Raw genomic sequence first — 20,185 nt, 5'->3', positions numbered from 1 at the left:
AAGCGCTTCTTCCACCGAGCGGGTTTTACCTGAAATTTCCTATTGAGATACAATTGGGGGGGGGGGGGGTGTGACAGCTTTGGGCCCTCTGACTTAAAGCTGACTCCCTACTAGCCCCTCCCCCAAACTTTTAAGGCTATAATCGCCATTTTTAGCTAGAATCAATTTTTACGGATGGAAGAAAAGGAGTCTTTTACGGAAAATTATTAAAAAGTTTTGAATTTGCTATTCTTAGGCAGGGGTGTAGAGCAAGGGGGGCTCAGGGGGGCTGAGCCCCCCTTGTTGATGCCAAAAATTGGCAGATTACTACTTTTGCTATTGTTTTTCGCGGCATTTTGGGCAAGAGCCCCCCTTGTTATTTTGATAGCACTACACCACTGTTCTTAGGTTGGATCGTCTGGATGCTATCCTAAAAAATAAAAATGGAAGTACCTTATTTGTGGAGTTAGAAGTTTGAAGAAAAAAACGACACTGGAAAATGTTTGGAGTCAAGAAACAAAATGAGCCGTTGTAGATATTTAAAAACTTAATAAACTTACTTCACACAGGGATCCTTAATGCCCAGATTGCATTCGCATCCAATATCATTTGCACGAACTTGATTACTCCCGCCATTTTGTGGTGTTCACAAGAAAAGTCAAATCGAGGCCAAATTAAATTGTTTCTAACGTTGGAAGGGTGGGCGGGGGAGAGGGGGAGGAGGTGCAGGCATTGGGCTGCAGGCAAATTTAAAGTTCTCTAGCTCTATGACTATAATTGATGTTGAATTGAAAACTCTCAACTGCCACTTGACCTTGAATCAACTATAAACACACGCAAAGTCATGCATAGAGTTTTGAAATTATTTGCCTTTTTCAGACTAGGATTCAGATTCTCCCACTTTGCAGCTGTTTCAAAATTTCCCTTTCATGGATGATGATGGTAATAATATTATTGCTGGATCTGCTGAAGAACTTCCTGTAAACTTACAGCCCTGGCAAAAGCTAAGACACTCGCAGAAAATTAAGCTAGTTCCAAATTATACAGCCCCCGTCCCCCCCGCCCGCATCAATGTTGTTATTAGTCAGAGTAGTTTAGCCCGCGTTCATCCCCAGTTATTGTCCGTATTGACGTCGGAGGGAAGGGGGTGTGGCATGTTATATAAAGATAAGACATTTGACTTCACTTTTCGATAACAAGTTTCAGCTATTTTTTGTCAAGATTTTAGCTTCGGCCCAGGGTACATAAACTCAAGCTGAGGATGAAAAGTTGAGATGGTGGGAAAGTGATGCAATGCAAGCACTTTTGATGGATGGAAAAGCGCAGGAAAGAAGGTATGGGTTGTACGATCAAATTCTACACCAGCTGAGAAAGCTTTTCAGGGGCATGAAAAGCGCATTTTAAATGAACAGCAAGCTGTTTTGGAGGAAGCAGTAGAGGCATCTGTAATGTTAAAGGGTTGTATGCTTTTGACACAGTTTGTTTTTGAATTAATAAATATTGTACGAGTCTGTTGTTGATGTATTCTTACATATTAAAATATTTTGTCTTTATATTATGTTTTAAACAGTTTGTTTGCTTTTTTTGAAAATTCATTCTATGAATAGTTTTAAAGTGATCGAGCAAGAGTTTATTCAAAAACAGGCAACTTTTAAGCAACCTCTTTATATTCTACAGGCAACTTTTCATGAAATTTTGAGTAACTTGTGGATAGCGCTTATATTAACAATGAACAATACATGGTCTTAATCTGAAAATACCCACCCTTTATTTGAAAAGCCCTAGCTTTATCTGAAAAACACTAGTCTTCATCTGGAAAACCTTGGTCTTTATATGAAAAACACTAACCATACTCCGAAACTCGGTCGTTACACACAAAATAAGAAAAATATTAGGTAATTAAATTTTTATTTCCCAAGTTGTAAGATTCCAGTTTTATTGATACGATTGTAATTCAGAAGATGAATCTCATACATTTTCCAAGAGAAATCTTCTGATAGCTCTCCATGCATGCTCCTGTGCCGCAGAATGCTCAATTACATTCCCTCCCCATAAAACATAAACTTTATAATATGAATAGTAAGCAATGCGACACATTGGCATAAAAGGAACTTCGATTAAATGCCCGGTGCCTGGATAATAAAGAATAGTTGCAGACTCTCTGCCATGTTCATTTAGCCTCCTCTGCATTCTCCTTGCACAATCAGACATATTAGGACACATGTCATCATCTCCTGTGACCAGCATGATCTTCCCTTCGACTTTTTCAACTGGATTCTTGCTGTTTCGAAATTCAACAGGGTCCAGTTTGTCAATGTCTATAGAAACAACTTCATTCTTTTCATTTATATGGGCATGTTCCGGTTTGAATCCCCCATCTAAGCCCCTAACTTCCCCCTTGTATTTAAGTGTAATTGCCAAAATGTCAGCCGTAGAAATACCAACAACAGCCCTCACCAGGGAATACTCTGCGCCAATCTGCAAAGCAATCTGACCGCCAGCTGAAGAACCTATATATCCAATGCCAGATGAATAAACCCTTTCATGACTTGCAAACCATTTTAGAGCTTCGATGAAATACTCCAAATCAATGTTGTTTGGGCTTTTAGGCAGATCTTTGTATCCAAAATAGGCTAATGCAAACGTGACAAATCCATGAGATGCCAAAATGGCTGCCCTAGACTCAATTAGATCCCCATGAATCCCAAACAAGTCAATGACACCTGTTATGGGAAATGAAAGATTAAAATTTTTTATGGCCATGGCCAACGCTCAGGCCGATTTTTCGAAGCATTCTTCTAGTCACCGTTAGCAAAGGCTTTGGGAGGACATAAAAAGAATCCATAAACGGACCCATATGACAAAATGATTTGAACTTTGAAGCATTATATTCCATGTTATGGACTATCATTGTCCACAACTATAATCAGGGCCATTGCTAAAGGGGGATATGGTGGAGGGGGTGTGAAACTCCCTTGGAAGAACATTTTATTGTAAAAACAAAAACTTTTAGGCCATTTTGCTTCGTCTAGTCATCAAATTTTAAGATCTGGCGGCAAATAAAGGATAGCTCTATTACTTTATCGGTAAATGGGATGTGCACAAAAGCTAGCGACGGTCCAATCTATATTCCTTAGCATTACATCGCATATATTGGCCTGATGTCAAAAGTATAAATTGAAAACGTACCTGGTAACTTTCTGCTTCTTTTTGGAACAAACAACGTCCCCCTTATGCGGCCAACACTTATCTCCTTGCGTTCCACATGATCAGCCAGATATGTTCGTAAAATTTTCGTTTTTGCTAGAGGCTCAGGAAGCTTTTCCACGGCTTGCTTCGGGCTATCTGCATTCCCTTGAGACATAACGTGCCTGTCAAACAAGAAAACCCTAAATTCCATCGGTTTAGTGACATCTCCTGCAATAAACCTGGTTCCTTTTTGTTGGCCTGGTACTGCTAACATGCTCCAAAATAAACCCATGTTGTCAATGCCTTTGTAGGTACCTCCAAAAGAAGAATCTCGTGACAAATTCAGCTCACCATCTTTGTCTGCGATGTAGTGTCCGTAAGATTCAAAAAGCTCCGATTTAACAGAATTGAGCTCAACACGCAAGGTTACACTTTGAAATGGGCTCAAATTTTTCACTTTCATCTGAATCCTTTGATCCACGAGCACTGGACATTTCGGTGCAATTATTGTCGGTAACATTCTTACTTTCAATTTATCAACCCTACGTAAAGAATTGCCCATCACTTGCCTTTAGACCCAGTCCACATAAACACGGTGCCGGATATTTTTGAGAAAGCAATAACTGTTATCCGTTTGAAAATTCAAATGAATATGCATCAACACCATTAGCGTTTTCAAAAATATATCCGTCCTCACAGAAACGCAAAAAAGACGTTTGAAATTCCGCTATGAGCATGCGCAAATTTCTTGGCACCTGGAATCATCTGAAATGAACTGAAACCACCAAAAACATTCATACATTAAAAGATAGAGTACATTTTGAATGCTATGAAGGGCTTGCCTTAAACCTCTGCTCTCCATATGAATTGATAAAGAGTCGATGAAACTAGCAGGAACGAAACGTGCAAAAGAGTTTCGCTTTGTACCAGAAAAATTGAGGTTATTAAAAAGCTCCTTATCTTATAAAGATAAACATTCATACATTAAAAGAAAGAGTACATTCTGAAAGCTCCAAGGGAATAGCCAATAACCTTTGCTGTCCATATGATTTCATTTTCTGGTAATCATTCTCGTTATTTGCATGACCAACCTTGAAACATTCTAATCTGGGATTTGGTTCTCACTTGTTTGAGTCTGCCAATGAATCGTTAAAAGTTTAACGTGTCGAGATGCGAAGAGGATCAAATCGAAATGAAAATGAAAAGAATCAGAAATACCATCGACTACCATTGATTTTTCACTTTTGTCAATTACTGAGCATGGAGAGTAAACATAAAAAATGCCGAATCTACCGGGTAAAGAACAGATTCATAACTCATCCTTGTTATTCGCTTGGCCAACCTTGAAACATCGTAATATTAATGTAACATGAAACATTGCTTTTTGGTGAATATTCAAACTTGTCGGTAAATGAAGGTTGTTCCACTCACTTTGTTGGCCAATGAGGCCTGAACACCTCCCTAGAGCGAAAAAGTTAAAAATCGCACTGCTTACACCCTATTAATTTGAGCACAAATTAACGACAATCCAGCCTCTGGTTCTCCAAAAAATAGTCAGCCTGAATTTGAATTTATTAGTTCTCACAAAAAATAGTACACTGCTATGGACACAGGTTAAAGAGGTTACTTGCTGAAACAGTAAATGTTGTCTGGCAAGCAGGTGATGCTTCTTTTGAAAAAAGGTTTCAAAAATGACCTGCCTCATTTCAGTCCACCTAGAAATGTTTGTTGATGAGTTTGACTCTAGGCATGATAACCATCGCATCAAACTACATTAAGATTTTACTGCAAGTTTAAACAAAATTTGATTCTCTTTTTGTTCAATAGTATCTCAAGATACTACACCTGGTATGGGGTACACTGTGTAGGTCCAGGCGCGTCACGAGGCAAGCCTTGTTGGGGGGGGGGGGTGTGGACTACAAATTTACTTGATTAAAAAATTTTTGCCTGAATTCTTCAGCTGCTGTGCACAAACCTCTGCATATAGTTACTACCCGAGGGGGCACCATGGTTGCCGCGGAAGGAGCAGGAAATTTTCAAAATTTTGATGCTTCTAGTTCCCTGGAAAATGCACTCTTTCAAGCACATTTCACTTAAGCAATCCTCCTAATCCTATTGACAATATATTTTTTGCAAACAAATTGAACAGCAGATGAAATACTATGTTGTCTTGAGGCCGTGGTCTTGAGAAATACTATGTTGTCAGTTACTTCTGAAGCTAGGTAACAAGCAGCACTGGTTGTCAATTTAGATCCCTCTTTCCTTCTTAGCATGCCTTTTGAATGTTAAAAAAAATCTGGAGCTCATAGTGAATTGCAGTTGACGCTTCTACCGAAAAACTTTAGGGGAAATGGACACAAGACACAATTTTACCTAAAGAGGGCCTGGATTTTTTGATCTAGGGCCAACAAGAAATCTTCAAATCTTCAAATCATTAGTTTGTTTACCTTCATTCATACCAAGGAATATCATATTTACCCAACGGAGCAACTACCTTTGCTTGATCCTCTATTGCTTTTGTGACATGAAGGTCTCTAAAATACCTAAAGCGCTTCTTCCACCGAGCGGGTTTTACCTGAAATTTCCTATTGAGATACAATTGGGGGGGGGGGGGGGGGTGTGACAGCTTTGGGCCCTCTGACTTAAAGCTGACTCCCTACTAGCCCCTCCCCCAAACTTTTAAGGCTATAATCGCCATTTTTAGCTAGAATCAATTTTTACGGATGGAAGAAAAGGAGTCTTTTACGGAAAATTATTAAAAAGTTTTGAATTTGCTATTCTTAGGCAGGGGTGTAGAGCAAGGGGGGCTCAGGGGGGCTGAGCCCCCCTTGTTGATGCCAAAAATTGGCAGATTACTACTTTTGCTATTGTTTTTCGCGGCATTTTGGGCAAGAGCCCCCCTTGTTATTTTGATAGCACTACACCACTGTTCTTAGGTTGGATCGTCTGGATGCTATCCTAAAAAATAAAAATGGAAGTACCTTATTTGTGGAGTTAGAAGTTTGAAGAAAAAAACGACACTGGAAAATGTTTGGAGTCAAGAAACAAAATGAGCCGTTGTAGATATTTAAAAACTTAATAAACTTACTTCACACAGGGATCCTTAATGCCCAGATTGCATTCGCATCCAATATCATTTGCACGAACTTGATTACTCCCGCCATTTTGTGGTGTTCACAAGAAAAGTCAAATCGAGGCCAAATTAAATTGTTTCTAACGTTGGAAGGGTGGGCGGGGGAGAGGGGGAGGAGGTCCAGGCATTGGGCTGCAGGCAAATTTAAAGTTCTCTAGCTCTATGACTATAATAGATGTTGAATTGAAAACTCTCAGCTGCCACTTGACCTTGAATCAACTATAAACACACGCAAAGTCATGCATAGAGTTTTGAAATTATTTGCCTTTTTCAGGCTAGGATTCAGATTCTCCCACTTTGCAGCTGTTTCAAAATTTCCCTTTCATGGATGATGATGGTAATAATATTATTCCTGGATCTGCTGAAGAACCTCCTGTAAACTTACAGTCCTGGCAAAAAGCTGAGACACTCGCAGAAAATTAAGGTAGTTCCAAATTATTCGGCCCCCAACTCCCCCCCCCCGACACGCATCAATGTCGTTATTAGTCAGAGTAGTTTAGCCCGCGTTCATCCCCAGTTATTGTCCGTATTGACGTCGGAGGGAAGGGGATGTGGCATGTTATATAAAGATAAGACATTTGACTTCACTTTTCGATAACAAGTTTCAGCTATTTTTGTCAAGATTTTAGCTTCGGCGCAGGGTACATAAACTCAAGCTGAGGATGAAAAGTTGAGATGGTGGGAAAGTGATGCAATGCAAGCACTCTTGATAGATGGATAAGCGCGGGAAAGAAGGTATGGGTTGTGCGTTCAAATTCTACACCAGCTGAGAAAGCTTTTCAGGGGCATGAAAAGCGCATTTTATATGAACAGCAAGCTGTTTTGGAGGAAGCAGTAGAGGCATCTGTAATATTAAAGAGTTGCCTGCTTTTGACACAGTTTGTTTTTGAATTAATAAATATTGTACGAGTCTGTTGTTGATGCATTCTTACATATTAAAATATTTTGTCTTTATAATATGTTTTAAACAGTTTGTTTGCTTTTTTTGAAAATTCATTCTATGAATAGTTTTAAAGTGATCGAGCAAGAGTTTATTCAAAAACAGGCAACTTTTGAGCAACCTCTTTATAATCTATGGCCAACTTTTCATGAAATTTTGAGTTACTTGTGGATAGCGCTTATATCAACAATGATCATAACATGGTCTTAATCTGAAAATACCTAGCCTTTATTTGAAAAAACCTAGCCTTTATTTAAAAATCTGAGTCTTTATCTAAAAAACCTTGGTCTTTATATGAAAAACACTAACCATACTCCGAAACTCAGTCGTTACACACAAAATAAGAAAAATATTAGGTAATTAAATTTTTATTTCCCAAGTTGTACTTTTCCTGTTTTATTGATACGATTGTAATTCAGAAGATGAATCTCATACATTTTCCAAGAGAAATCTTCTGATAGCTCTCCATGCATGCTCCTGTGCCGCAGAATGCTCAATTACATTCCCTCCCCATAAAACATAAACTTTATAATATGAATACTAAGCAATGCGACACATTGGCATAAAAGGAACTTCGATTAAATGTCCGGTGCCTGGATAACTAAGAATAGTTGCAGACTCTCTGCCATGTTCATTTAGCCTCCTCTGCATTCTCAGTGCACAATCAGACATATTAGGACACATGTCATCATCTCCTGTGACCAGCATGATCTTCCCTTCGACTTTCTCAACTGGATTCTTGCTGTTTCGAAATTCAACAGGGTCCAGTTTGTCAATGTCTATAGAAACAACTTCATTCTTTTCATTTATATGGGCATGTTCCGGTTTGAATCCCCCATTTAAGCCCCTAACTTCCTCCTTGTATTTAAGTGGAATTGCCAAAAAGTCAGATGTAGAAATACCAACAACAGCCCTCACCAGGGAATATTCTGCGCCAATCTGCAAAGCAATCTGACCGCCAGCTGAAGAACCTATATATCCAATGCCAGATGAATAAACCCTTTCATGACTTGCAAACCATTTTAGAGCTTCGATGAAATACTCCAAATCAATGTTGTTTGGGCTTTTGGGCAGATCTTTATATCCAAAATAGGCTAATGCAAACGTGACAAATCCATGAGATGCCAGAATGGCTGCCCTAGACTCAATCAGATCCCCATGAATCCCAAACAAGTCAATGACACCTGTTATGGGAAAAGAAAGATTAAAGTTTTTATGGCCATGGCCAACGCTCAGGCTGATATATCGAAGCATTCTTCTAGTCACCGTTAGCAAAGGCTTTGGGAGGACATTAAAAAATCCATAAACGGACCCATATGACAAAATGATTTGAACTTTGAAGCATTATATTCCATGTTATGGTGTATCATTGTCCACAACTATAATCAGGGCCATTGCTAAAGGGGGTTATGGTGGAGGGGGTGTGAAACACCCTTGGAAGAACATTTTATTGTAAAAACAAAAACTTTTAGGCCATTTTGCTCCGTCTAGTCAACAAATTTTAAGATATGGCGGAAAAAATGATAGCTCTAGTAATTTATCGGTAAATGGGATGTGATGGGATGTGCACAAAAGCTAGCGACGACCCAATCTATATTCCTTAGCAGTTGACAGAAACTCCAGCGCATTAACAGTCAAAATATCGCATATATTGGCCTAACTTCAAAAGAATAAATTGAAAACATACCTGGTAATTTTCTGCGTCCTTTAGGAGCAAACAATGTCCCCCTTATGCGGCCAACACTTATCTCCTTGCGTTCCACATGATCAGCCAGATATGTTCGTAAAATTTTCGTTTTTGCTAGAGGCTCAGGAAGCTTTTCCACGGCTTGCTTCGGGCTATCTGCATTCCCTTGAGACATAACGTGCCTGTCAAACAAGAAAACCCTAAATTCCATCGGTTTAGTAACATCTCCTGCAATAAACCTGGCCCCTTTTCGTTGGCCTGGTACTGCTAACATGCTCCAAAATAAACCCATGTTGTCAATGCCTTTGTAGGTACCTCCAAAAGAGGAATCTCGTGACAAATTCAGCTCACCATCTTTGTCTGCGATGTAGTGTCCATATGATTCAAAAAGATCTGATTTATCAGAATTGAGCTCAACTCGCAAGGTTACACTTTGAAATGGGCTCAAATTTTTCACTTTAATCTGAATCCTTTGATCCACAAGCACTGGACATTTCGGTGCAATTATTGTCGGTAACATTCTTACTTTCAATTTATCAACCCTACGTAAAGGATTGCCTATCACTTGCCGTTAGACCCAATCCACATCCACACAGTTTCGGATATTTTTGAGAAAGCAATTACTGTTATCCGTTTGAAAATTCAAATGAATATGCATCAACACCATGAGCGTTTTCAAAAATATATCCGTCCACACAGAAACGGAAAAGACGTTTGAAATTCCGCTGAGCATGCGCAAATTTCTTGGCACCTGAAATCATCTGAAATGAACTGAAACCACCAAAAACATTCATACATTAAAAGATAGAGTACATTTTGAATGCTATGAAGGGCTTGCCTTAAACCTCTGCTCTCCATATGAATTGATAAAGAGTCGATGAAACTAGCAGGAACGAAACGTGCAAAAGAGTTTCGCTTTGTACCAGAAAAATTCAGGTTATTAAAAAGCTCCTTATCTTATAAAGATAAACATTCATACATTAAAAGAAAGAGTACATTCTGAAAGCTCCAAGGGAATAGCCAATAACCTTTGCTGTCCATATGATTTCATTTTCTGGTAATCATCCTTATTATTCGCGTGGCCAACCTTGAAACATTCTAATCTGGGATTTGGTTCTCACTTGTTTGAGTCTGCCAATGAATCGTTAAAAGTTTAACGTATCGAGGTGCGAAGAGGATCAAATCGAAATGAAAATGAAAAGGATCAGATATACCATCGACTACCATTGATTCTTCATTTTTGTCCATTACTGAGTATGGAGAGTAACCATAAAAAATGCCGAATCTACCGGGTAAAGAACAGATTCATAACTCATCCTTGTTATTCGCGTGGCCAACCTTGAAACATCGTAATATTAATGTAGTATGAAATATTGCTTTTTTGTGAATAATCAAACTTTTCGGTAAATGAAGGTTGTCCCACTCACTTTGTTGGCCAATGAGGCCTGAACACCTCCCTTGAGCGAAAAAACTAAAAATTACACTGCTTACACCCTATTAATTTGAGCACAAATTAACGACAATCCAGCCCCTGGTTTTCCAAAAAATAGTCAGCCTGAACTTGAATTTATTAGTTCTCACAAAAAATAGTACACTGCTATGGACACAGGTCAAAGAGGTTACTTGCTGAAACAGTAAATGTTGTCTGGGAAGCAGGTGATCCTTCTTTTAAAAAAAGGTTTTCAAAAATGACCTGCCTCATTTCAGTCCACCTAGAAATGTTTGTTGATGAGTTTGACTCTAGGCATGATAACCATCGCATCAAACTACATTAAGACTTTACTGCAAGTTTAAACTAAATTTGATTCTCTTTTTTGCTAAACAGTATCTCAAGATACTACACCTGGTATGGGGTACACTGGGTAGGTCCAGGGGCGTCAATTCAACTGATTTAAAAATTTTTGCCTGAATTCTTTATTGGCTGTGCACAAACCTCTTTAATGCATTTTGCCAATCTAGCTCTGTATATAATTCGCAACTTTCTTTTTAATTTGATAATAACGGAATTTTACTAGTAGTTTTGCCAAATCTCTATATCAGAACAGACAAAGGATATAGTTACTACCCGAGGCGGCACCATGGTTGCCGCCGAAGGAGCAGGAAATTTTCGAAATTTTGATGCTTCTATTTTTCTGGCAAATGCACTCTTTCAAGCACATTTCACTTAAGCAATCCTCCTAATCTTATTGAAAATAATTTTTTTACAAACAAATTGAACAGCAGATTAACACAACTGGTACAATTTCGCCGTGGTCTTGAGAAATACCATGTTGTCAGTTACTTCTGAAGCTAGGTAACAAGCAACATGGTTGTCAATTTAGATCCCTCTTTATTATTCTTTAGATCCAACTTAGGCTCAGATTATCCGATACAATTATCTAAAAACATAAATTCGTATTCTGAACTTATAACGACTTTACATTCTACTAAACCACACAGAAAGGAAAAGTTAGCTTTGGGCCCTCTGACTTAAAGCTGGCCCCCTACTAGCCCCTCCCCTAAACCTTTAAGGCTAAATTCGCCATTTTTAGCTAGAATCAATCATTACGGATGGAACAAAAGAAATCTTTCACGGGAAATTATTAAAAAGTTTTGAATTTAGCTATTCTTAGGTTGGATCGTTTGGATGCGATCCTTAAAAATAAAAATGTAAGTACCTAATTTGTGGAGTTAGAAGTTTGAACGACACTGGAAAATTTTAGGAGACAAGAAACAAAATGAGCCGTTGTCAATGAGGTGTATACACCTCATTGGCCGTTGTAGATATTTAAAAACTTAATAAACTTACTTCACACAGGGATCCTTAATGCCCAGATTGCATTCGCATCCAATATCATTTGCACGAACTTGATTACTCCCGCCATTTTGTGGTGTTCACAAGAAAAGTCAAATCGAGGCCAAATTAAATTGTTTCTAACGTTGGAAGGGTGGGCGGGGGAGAGGAGGGGAGGTGCAGGCATTGGGCTGCAGGCAAATTTAAAGTTCTCTAGCTCTATGACTATAATAGATGTTGAATTGAAAACTCTCAGCTGCCACTTGACCTTGAATCAACTATAAACACACGCAAAGTCATGCATAAAGTTTTGAAATTATTTGCCTTTTTCAGGCTAGGATTCAGATTCTCCCACTTTGCAGCTGTTTCAAAATTTCCCTTTCATGGATGATGATGGTAATAATATTATTGCTGGATCTGCTGAAGAACTTCCTGTAAACTTACAGTCCTGGCAAAAAGCTGAGACACTCGCAGAAAATTAAGCTAGTTCCAAATTATTCGGCCCCCAACTCCCCCCCCCCCGACCCGCATCAATGTCGTTATTAGTCAGAGTAGTTTAGCCCGCGTTCATCCCCAGTTATTGTCCGTATTGACGTCGGAGGGAAGGGGATGTGGCATGTTATATAAAGATAAGACATTTGACTTCACTTTTCGATAACAAGTTTCAGCTATTTTTGTCAAGATTTTAGCTTCGGCGCAGGGTACATAAACTCAAGCTGAGGATGAAAAGTTGAGATGGTGGGAAAGTGATGCAATGCAAGCACTCTTGATAGATGGATAAGCGCAGGAAAGAAGGTATGGGTTGTGCGTTCAAATTCTACACCAGCTGAGAAAGCTTTTCAGGGGCATGAAAAGCGCATTTTATATGAACAGCAAGCTGTTTTGGAGGAAGCAGTAGAGGCATCTGTAATATTAAAGAGTTGCCTGCTTTTGACACAGTTTGTTTTTGAATTAATAAATATTGTACGAGTCTGTTGTTGATGCATTCTTACATATTAAAATATTTTGTCTTTATAATATGTTTTAAACAGTTTGTTTGCTTTTTTTGAAAATTCATTCTATGAATAGTTTTAAAGTGATCGAGCAAGAGTTTATTCAAAAACAGGCAACTTTTGAGCAACCTCTTTATAATCTATGGCCAACTTTTCATGAAATTTTGAGTTACTTGTGGATAGCGCTTATATCAACAATGATCATAACATGGTCTTAATCTGAAAATACCTAGCCTTTATTTGAAAAAACCTAGCCTTTATTTAAAAATCTGAGTCTTTATCTAAAAAACCTTGGTCTTTATATGAAAAACACTAACCATACTCCGAAACTCAGTCGTTACACACAAAATAAGAAAAATATTAGGTAATTAAATTTTTATTTCCCAAGTTGTACTTTTCCTGTTTTATTGATACGATTGTAATTCAGAAGATGAATCTCATACATTTTCCAAGAGAAATCTTCTGATAGCTCTCCATGCATGCTCCTGTGCCGCAGAATGCTCAATTACATTCCCTCCCCATAAAACATAAACTTTATAATATGAATAGTAAGCAATGCGACACATTGGCATAAAAGGAACTTCGATTAAATGTCCGGTGCCTGGATAACTAAGAATAGTTGCAGACTCTCTGCCATGTTCATTTAGCCTCCTCTGCATTCTCAGTGCACAATCAGACATATTAGGACACATGTCATCATCTCCTGTGACCAGCATGATCTTCCCTTCGACTTTCTCAACTGGATTCTTGCTGTTTCGAAATTCAACAGGGTCCAGTTTGTCAATGTCTATAGAAACAACTTCATTCTTTTCATTTATATGGGCATGTTCCGGTTTGAATCCCCCATTTAAGCCCCTAACTTCCTCCTTGTATTTAAGTGGAATTGCCAAAAAGTCAGATGTAGAAATACCAACAACAGCCCTCACCAGGGAATATTCTGCGCCAATCTGCAAAGCAATCTGACCGCCAGCTGAAGAACCTATATATCCAATGCCAGATGAATAAACCCTTTCATGACTTGCAAACCATTTTAGAGCTTCGATGAAATACTCCAAATCAATGTTGTTTGGGCTTTTAGGCAGATCTTTGTATCCAAAATAGGCTAATGCAAACGTGACAAATCCATGAGATGCCAGAATGGCTGCCCTAGACTCAATCAGATCCCCATGAATCCCAAACAAGTCAATGACACCTGTTATGGGAAAAGAAAGATTAAAGTTTTTATGGCCATGGCCAACGCTCAGGCTGATATATCGAAGCATTCTTCTAGTCACCGTTAGCAAAGGCTTTGGGAGGACATTAAAAAATCCATAAACGGACCCATATGACAAAATGATTTGAACTTTGAAGCATTATATTCCATGTTATGGTGTATCATTGTCCACAACTATAATCAGGGCCATTGCTAAAGGGGGTTATGGTGGAGGGGGTGTGAAACACCCTTGGAAGAACATTTTATTGTAAAAACAAAAACTTTTAGGCCATTTTGCTCCGTCTAGTCAACAAATTTTAAGATATGGCGGAAAAAATGATAGCTCTAGTAATTTATCGGTAAATGGGATGTGATGGGATGTGCACAAAAGCTAGCGACGACCCAATCTATATTCCTTAGCAGTTGACAGAAACTCCAGCGCATTAACAGTCAAAATATCGCATATATTGGCCTAACTTCAAAAGAATAAATTGAAAACATACCTGGTAATTTTCTGCGTCCTTTAGGAGCAAACAATGTCCCCCTTATGCGGCCAACACTTATCTCCTTGCGTTCCACATGATCAGCCAGATATGTTCGTAAAATTTTCGTCTTTGCTAGAGGCTCAGGAAGCTTTTCCACGGCTTGCTTCGGGCTATCTGCATTCCCTTGAGACATAACGTGCCTGTCAAACAAGAAAACCCTAAATTCCATCGGTTTAGTAACATCTCCTGCAATAAACCTGGCCCCTTTTCGTTGGCCTGGTACTGCTAACATGCTCCAAAATAAACCCATGTTGTCAATGCCTTTGTAGGTACCTCCAAAAGAGGAATCTCGTGACAAATTCAGCTCACCATCTTTGTCTGCGATGTAGTGTCCATATGATTCAAAAAGATCTGATTTATCAGAATTGAGCTCAACTCGCAAGGTTACACTTTGAAATGGGCTCAAATTTTTCACTTTAATCTGAATCCTTTGATCCACAAGCACTGGACATTTCGGTGCAATTATTGTCGGTAACATTCTTACTTTCAATTTATCAACCCTACGTAAAGGATTGCCTATCACTTGCCGTTAGACCCAATCCACATCCACACAGTTTCGGATATTTTTGAGAAAGCAATTACTGTTATCCGTTTGAAATTCAAATGAATATGCATCAACACCATGAGCGTTTTCAAAAATATAACCGTCCTCACAGAAACGCAAAAAAGACGTTTGAAATTCCGCTATGAGCATGCGCAAATTTCTTGGCACCTGAAATCATCTGAAATGAACTGAAACCACCAAAAACATTCATACATTAAAAGATAGAGTACATTCTGAATGATATGAAGGGCTTGCCTTAAACCTCTGCTCTCCATATGATTTGATAAAGAGTCGATGAAACTAGCAGAGGCAAAACTTTAAAGCAGGGGCCATATAAAGATAAAGATTCATGAATTAAAAGATAGAGTACACTCCGAATGCTATGAAGGGCTATCCTTAAGCCTCTGCTTTCCCTGAAACTAGCAGGGGCGAGACAAAGAGAAGAGTGTGGCTTTGGATCAGAAAAGAAAGAAAAATAAAAATGCTCCTGACAGTATAAAGACAAACATTCATAGAGAAAAAGAAAGAGTACATTCTGAAAGCTCCAAGGGAATAGCCAATAACCTTTGCTTTCCATATGATTTCATTTTCTGGTAATCATTCTCCTTATTCGCGTGGCCAACCTTGAAACATTGTAATCTGGGATTTGGTTCTCACTTGTTTGAGTCTGCCAATGAATCGTTAAAAGTTTAACGTGTCGAGGTGCGAAGAGGATCGAATCGAAATGAAAATGAAAAGAATCATAAATACCATCGACTATCATTGATTTTTCATTTTTGTCTATTACTGAGTATGGAGAGTAAACATAAAAAATGCCGAATCTACCGGGTAAAGAACAGATTCATAACTCATCCTTGTTCTTCGCGTGGCCAACCTTGAAACAGCGTAATATTAATGTAACATGAAACATTGCTTTTTGATGAATAATCAAACTTTTTGGTAAATGAAGGTTGTCCCACTCACTTTGTTGGCCAATGAGGCCTGAACACCTCCCTTGAGCGAAAAAGCTAAAAATCACACTGCTTACACCCTATTAATTTGAGCACAAATTAACGACAATCCAGCCTCTGGTTTTCCAAAAAATAGTCAGCCTCAACTTGAATTTATTGGTTCTCACAAAAAATAGTACACTGCTATGGACACAGGTTAAAGAGGTTATTGCTGAAACAGTAAATGTTGTCTGGCAAGCAGGTGATGCTTCTTTTGACAAAAGGTTTTCAAAAATAATGACCTGCCTCATTTCAATAGATCTAGAAATGTTTGTTGATGAGTTTGACTCTAGGCATGATAACCATCGCATCAAACTACATTAAGATTTTACTGCAAGTTTAAACAAAATTTGATTCTCTTTTTTTTCAATAGTATCTCAAGATACTACACCTGGTATGGGGTACACTGTGTAGGTCCAGGGGCGTCACGAGGCAAGCCTTGTAGGGAGGGGGGGTGTCGACTTCAAATTTACTTGATTAAAAAATTTTTGCCTGAATTCTTCAGCTGCTGTGCACAAACCTTTGCATATAGTTACTACCCGAGGGGGCACCATGGTTGCCGCGGAAGGAGCAGGAAATTTTCAAAATTTTGATGCTTCTAGTTCCCTGGAAAATGCACTCTTTCAAGCACATTTCACTTAAGCAATCCTCCTAATCCTATTGAAAATATATTTTTTGCAAACAAATTGAACAGCAGATGAAATACTATGTTGTCTTGAGGCCGTGGTCTTGAGAAATACTATGTTGTCAGTTACCTCTGAAGCTAGGTAACAAGCAGCGCTGGTTGTCAATTTAGATCCCTCTTTCCTTCTTAGCATGCCTTTTGAATGTTAAAAAAAATCTGGAGCTCATAGTGAATTGCAGTTGACGCTTCTACTGAAAAACTTTAGGGGAAATGGACACAAGACACAATTTTACCTAAAGAGGGCCTGGATTTTTCGATTTAGTGCCAACAAGAAATCTTCAAAGCTTCAAATCATTAGTTTGTTTACCTTCATTCATATCAAGGAATATCATATTTAACCAACGGAGCAACTACCTTTGCTTGATCCTCTATTGATTTTGTGACATGAAGGTCTCTAAAATACCTAAAGTGCTTCTTCCACCGAGCGGGTTTTACCTGAAATTTCCTATTGAGATACTATTGGGGGGAGGGGGGTGTGACACCCCTACAACCCCCGGTCGCGACGCCCCTGGGTATGCCCCACACCAAGCTCCATTTATATACTCCAAAGAAAGTAATATCTTTGTTAGAAGGCTCCGATTATCCGATACAATTATCTAAAAACATAAATTCGTATTCTGAACTTATGAACAACTTTACATTTTACTAAACCACACACAAAGGAAAAGATAACTTTGGGCCCTCTGACTTAAAGCTGGCCCCCTACTAGCCCCTTCCCCAAACTCTTTGGGCTATATTCGCCATTTTTAGCTAGAATCAATTTTTAAGGATGGAAGAAAAGGAGTCTTTTACGGGAAATTATTAAAAAGTTTTGAATTTGCTATTCTTAGGTTGGATCGTCTGGATGCTATCCTAAAAAATAAAAATGTAAGTACCTAATTTGTGGAGTTAGAAGTTTGAAGAAAAAACGACACTAATTTACGACAAACAACAACGACAAATTTTAGTAGACAAGAAAGAAAATGAGCCGTTGTCAATGAGGTGTATACACCTCATTGGCCGTTGTAGATATTTAAAAACTTAATAAACTTACTTCACACAGGGATCCTTAAAGCCCAGATTGCATTCGCATCCAATATCATTTGCACGAACTTGATTACTCCCGCCATATTGTGGTGTTCACAAGAAAAGTCAAATCGAGGCCAAATTAAATTGTTTCTAACGTTGGAAGGGTGGGCGGGGGAGAGGGGGAGGGGGTGCAGGCATTGGGCTGCAGGCAAATTTAAAGTTCTCTAGCTCTATGACTATAATAGATGTTGAATTGAAAACTCTCAACTGCCACTTGACCTTGAATCAACTATAAACACACGCAAAGTCATGCATAAAGTTTTGAAAATTATTTGCCTTTTTCAGGCTCGGATTCAGATTCTCCCACTTTGCAGCTGTTTCAAAATTTCCCTTTCATGGATGATGATGGTAATAATATTATTGCTGGATCTGCTGAAGAACTTCCTGTAAACTTACAGTCCTGGCAAAAAGCTGAGACACTCGCAGAAAATTAAGCTAGTTCCAAATTATACAGCCCCCGTCTCCCCCGACCCGCATCAATGTTGTTATTAGTCAGAGTAGTTTAGCCCGCGTTCATCCCCAGTTATTGTCCGTATTGACGTCGGAGGGAAGGGGGTGTGACATGTTATATAAAGATAAGACATTTGACTTCACTTTTCGATAACAAGTCTCAGCTATTTTTTGTCAAGATTGTAGCTACGGCCCAGGGTACATGAACTCAAGCTGAGGATGAAAAGTTGAGATGGTGGGAGAGTGATGCAATGCAAGCACTCTTGATAGATGGAAAAGCGCAGGAAAGAAGGTATGGGTTGTACGATCAAATTCTACACCAGCTGAGAAAGCTTTTCAGGGGCATGAAAAGCGCATTTTAAATGAACAGCAAGCTGTTTTGAAGGAAGCAGTGGAGGCATCTGTAATGTTAAGCAGTTGTATGCATATGACACAGTTTGTTTTTGAATGAATAAATTTTGTACGAGTCTGATGTTGATGCATTCTTACATATTTAAATATTATGTCTCAATAATATTATACTTTAATCAATTTGTTTGCTTTTTTTGAAAATCAATTCTATAAATAGCTTTAAAGTAATCGAGAATAAGCAAGAGTTTATTCAAAAAACAGGCAACTTTTAAGCAACTTCTTTATATTCTACAGGCAACTTTTCATGAAATTTTGAGTAACTTGTGGATAGCGCTTATATTAACAATGAACAATACATGGTCTTAATCTGAAAATACCTAGCCTTTATTTGAAAAGCCCTAGCTTTATCTGAAAAACACTAGTCTTCATCTGGAAAACCTTGGTCTTTATATGTAAATGAATATGATTGATGCGATCATTTGTTTTCTTTAAGATTTCTTTCTTGAAGCTAGTAACTGTAGGTAATTAAATTTTTCTTTCCCAAGTTGTAAAATTCCTGTTTTATTGATACGTTTGTAATTCAGAAGATGAATCTCATACATTTTCCAAGAGAAATCTTTTTATAGCTTTCCATGCATGCTCCTGTGCCGCAAAATGCTCGATTACATTCCCTCCCCATAACATATAAACTTTATCATATGGGTAGTAGGAAATGCGACACATTGGCATAAAAGGAACTTCGATTAAGTGCCCGGTGCCTGGATAACGAAGAATAGTTGCAGACTCTCTGCCATGTTCATTTAGCCTCCTCTGCATTCTCCTTGCACCATCAGACAAATTAGGACACATGTCATCATCTCCTATGACCAGCATGATCTTCCCTTCGACTTTTTCAACTGGATTCTTGCAGTTTTGAAATTCAACAGGGTCCAGTTTGTCAACGTCTATAGAAACAACTTCATTCTTTTCATTTATATGGGCATGTTCCGGTTTGAATCCTCCATTTAAGCCCCTTACTTTACCCTTGTATTTAAGTGGAATTATCAAAATGTCAGCCGTAGAAATACCAACAACGGCCCTCACCAGGGAACATTCTGCACCAACATTCAAAGCAATCTGACCGCCAGCTGAAAAACCTATATATCCAATGCCAGATGAATAAACCCTTTCATGACTTGCAAACCATTTAACAGCCTCGATGAAATACTCCAAATCAATGTTGTTCAGGGTTTTAGGCAGATCTTTGTATCCAAAATAGGCCAATGCAAAGGTGACAAATCCATGAGATGCCAAAATGGCTGCCCTAGACTCAATCAGACCTCCATGACCACCAAACATGTCAATGACACCTGTTGAGGGAAGAGAAAGATTAAAGTTTTTATGGCCATGGCCAACGCTCAGGCTGATTTATCGAAGCATTCTTCTAGTCACCGTTAGCAAAGGCTTTAGGAGGAAATAAAAGAATCCAAAAACGGACCCATATGACAAAATGATTTGAACTTTGGAGCATTATATTCCATGTTATGGTCTATCATTGTCCACAACAATAATCAGGACCATTGCTAAAGGGGGGTATGGTGAAGGGGGTGTGAAACCACCTTGGAAGAATATTTTATTGTAAAAACAAAAACTTTTAGGCCATTTTGCTTCGTCTAGTCATCAGGTTTT

General features: G+C 38.6%; 3 protein-coding genes across 6 annotated transcripts in view; all 3 read right to left on the bottom strand.

Annotated features, from left to right (window-relative positions):
- Positions 1-58: 58 nt before the first annotated feature.
- On the bottom strand, positions 59-5,738 carry LOC135696824 (bile acid-CoA:amino acid N-acyltransferase-like). The gene is made up of 2 exons (XM_065194880.2): positions 3,169-5,738; positions 59-2,702 (listed from the first exon to the last, which is right to left on the bottom strand). The coding sequence occupies exons 1-2, from the start codon at positions 3,728-3,730 to the stop codon at positions 1,948-1,950; spliced, it is 1,317 nt and encodes a 438-aa protein (XP_065050952.2). The 5' UTR covers positions 3,731-5,738; the 3' UTR covers positions 59-1,947.
- Positions 5,739-7,781: 2,043 nt separating this feature from the next.
- Positions 7,782-9,448, bottom strand: LOC148958068 (acyl-coenzyme A amino acid N-acyltransferase 2-like). The gene is made up of 2 exons (XM_065216342.2): positions 8,929-9,448; positions 7,782-8,425 (listed from the first exon to the last, which is right to left on the bottom strand). The coding sequence occupies exons 1-2, from the start codon at positions 9,446-9,448 to the stop codon at positions 7,782-7,784; spliced, it is 1,164 nt and encodes a 387-aa protein (XP_065072414.2).
- The window catches only part of LOC135696665 (acyl-coenzyme A amino acid N-acyltransferase 1), a 31,120-nt gene continuing 18,874 nt past the window's right edge, over positions 7,940-20,185 (bottom strand). For 3 of the 4 annotated variants that reach the window (XM_089113764.1, XM_089113765.1, XM_089113762.1), the window contains one exon: positions 13,893-19,866. In XM_089113764.1, the coding sequence (XP_088969890.1) occupies positions 19,112-19,866 (755 nt within the window). In that variant the 3' untranslated portion in view covers positions 13,893-19,111. The other variant, XM_089113763.1, reaches the window with a different exon arrangement.

Source organism: Rhopilema esculentum, chromosome 18 (assembly GCF_057945365.1).
Source record: "Rhopilema esculentum isolate cy_ngs chromosome 18, ASM5794536v1, whole genome shotgun sequence".
NCBI lineage: Eukaryota > Metazoa > Cnidaria > Scyphozoa > Rhizostomeae > Rhizostomatidae > Rhopilema > Rhopilema esculentum.
Note: the sequence above shows the minus strand (reverse complement) of the source record. Positions and strands in the feature narration are given on the sequence as shown.